Source organism: Rhagoletis pomonella, unplaced genomic scaffold, assembly GCF_013731165.1.
Source record: "Rhagoletis pomonella isolate Grant_MI unplaced genomic scaffold, Rhpom_1.0 Rhpom_scaffold_00004, whole genome shotgun sequence".
NCBI lineage: Eukaryota > Metazoa > Arthropoda > Insecta > Diptera > Tephritidae > Rhagoletis > Rhagoletis pomonella.
Window position 1 is genome coordinate 15,887,638 of NW_023458558.1, and position 1,734 is coordinate 15,889,371.

General features: G+C 34.9%; 1 protein-coding gene across 1 annotated transcript in view; it reads left to right on the forward strand.

Annotated features, from left to right (window-relative positions):
* Positions 1 to 1,734, forward strand: part of LOC118737096 (putative thiamine transporter SLC35F3) — a 24,214-nt gene that overhangs the window by 3,581 nt on the left and 18,899 nt on the right. The window contains exon 6 of the mRNA XM_036467376.1: positions 1,632 to 1,715. Within this exon, the coding sequence (XP_036323269.1) occupies positions 1,632 to 1,715 (84 nt within the window). The remainder of the gene's footprint in view (positions 1 to 1,631; positions 1,716 to 1,734) is intronic.

Genomic DNA, 1,734 nt, shown 5'->3' on the forward strand with positions numbered 1-1,734 from the left:
AGTTGCGTTGGGGGTATCTATTAGGAACGTAATTGTATTTGTTTTTTTTTTGCTACAATAAACATATGTAATTCTAAAGAGTAGTTGTACATTAATTAGCAATGCGAAATTGCTTTGAGATTTTAGTACAAATGTTGCTCTAATTTATTTGCAATTTAAACGATTCGGTACTACATACTAAAAATGCCTCTGAACCCCTTTCAAAAATTTACTGGTTTCGGTGGACCCCCTGCTGCCACATTTCTACCATATTCCCAAAACTCCACAAAAAATTTGAAGATTAGAGAGCCAACGATGGAATATGCAATTTTTTTTTTTTACAAGAGAGAGGGGTTTATTCCAAAACGTCAATATACAAAGCAGCAGTGCCTTTTATTTCTAAACCTCAGTAGATTGTAATGCCAAATGTGCGCAACCACGGTTATATGATAGTTTTCAACTATATTGCGCTAGTTAGGCTTTTTCGTCTAGTGCGGTTAAGAAATAAAAGAGACTGCTGCCTTGCATTTTGACGTTTTAGAATGCACCCCTCTCTCTCGTTCTTAGGAGTTATATTTTTTAAGAGCACTCCAATTTCCAAAATTCAGAACGCTGCACAGTGTGGCGACTAGAAGAAGCTAGTTGGATAAAATTATTTTATTAGTGTTTTAGATAGATACGGTCGAAATTAAAAAAAAAATTCTAAGACCTGGGTCGGAAATACCCATTGACCCAAAAAGTGTATGATGAAAAAGAGTAGTTTTATTTTTTGTGGCATACATTTTAAAATATTACAGCTATAGGCCAAATGAATATTTTTTAGAAAGAGAATTTTAAGAATATTTTTATACTTTATTCTAAAATATCCTACGTATTAATGAAACAAACTTTTTTCTGGGTTTAAAATTTAAAAAAGACAACAACTTTTCCATTGCTTTCAAAAATAAAAAAAGTTTTGCATGAAAAGTAACGGTTTTAGTTCTATTTCTATTTTACTTTTATGTTCTCGCTACACCCCTAGTGATATATTTACTGTATTATACATATGTATGTATAGATTTCCCTGATTTGAAACCACACAGCAGCGGACGACGGTAAAGCGGTCGACGGTTAAAAGCGTAAACAGACGGCAGCGTTGATCCAGATCAACTCGGGAATTAGCTGCAGTTGATCCGGATTAAGTCCGAGTTAATCCGGATCAACGCTGCCGTCTGTTTAAGCTTTAACCGCTGTCAAAATAAGAACTCGCAAAGGGCTATGGATTAGCTCATAATTGCGGCGGCAGCGTTTTTACTGCCGACGTTTTTTGGTTGATTTAAAATTATTTCTATATTCACCGCTCAGCGGGGACGGCACAATGTTGATTGTAGTAATTTTTATTATTTTCACAAGTTTGGCAATGTTTTCATACATTTTTATTTCCAAAGAATCTACATACATACCCGCACGTACTGAAAACATATTTATTTATTTCTAAATCAAAATGTCAACTGACGGTAGCCGTCGTGCGTCGTAATTGTGTTTAGATACTCTTAGGTCCTTACTGTACAATGCGATGCGCTAGCATTCTGGACATTTCTAAATACATTTCTTTTAATGTAATGTAATGTAATGTTAATGTAAATGTAACTCATTTCCAATTCGTCTTTCAGCTTTGGATGTTGTTCTCTATGGCGCTACTTTCGCGGGAATGAAATTAGCTGGCGTCATTCTAATTGCTGTTGGCTTTTTCCTAGTTATGTTCCCCGAAAACTG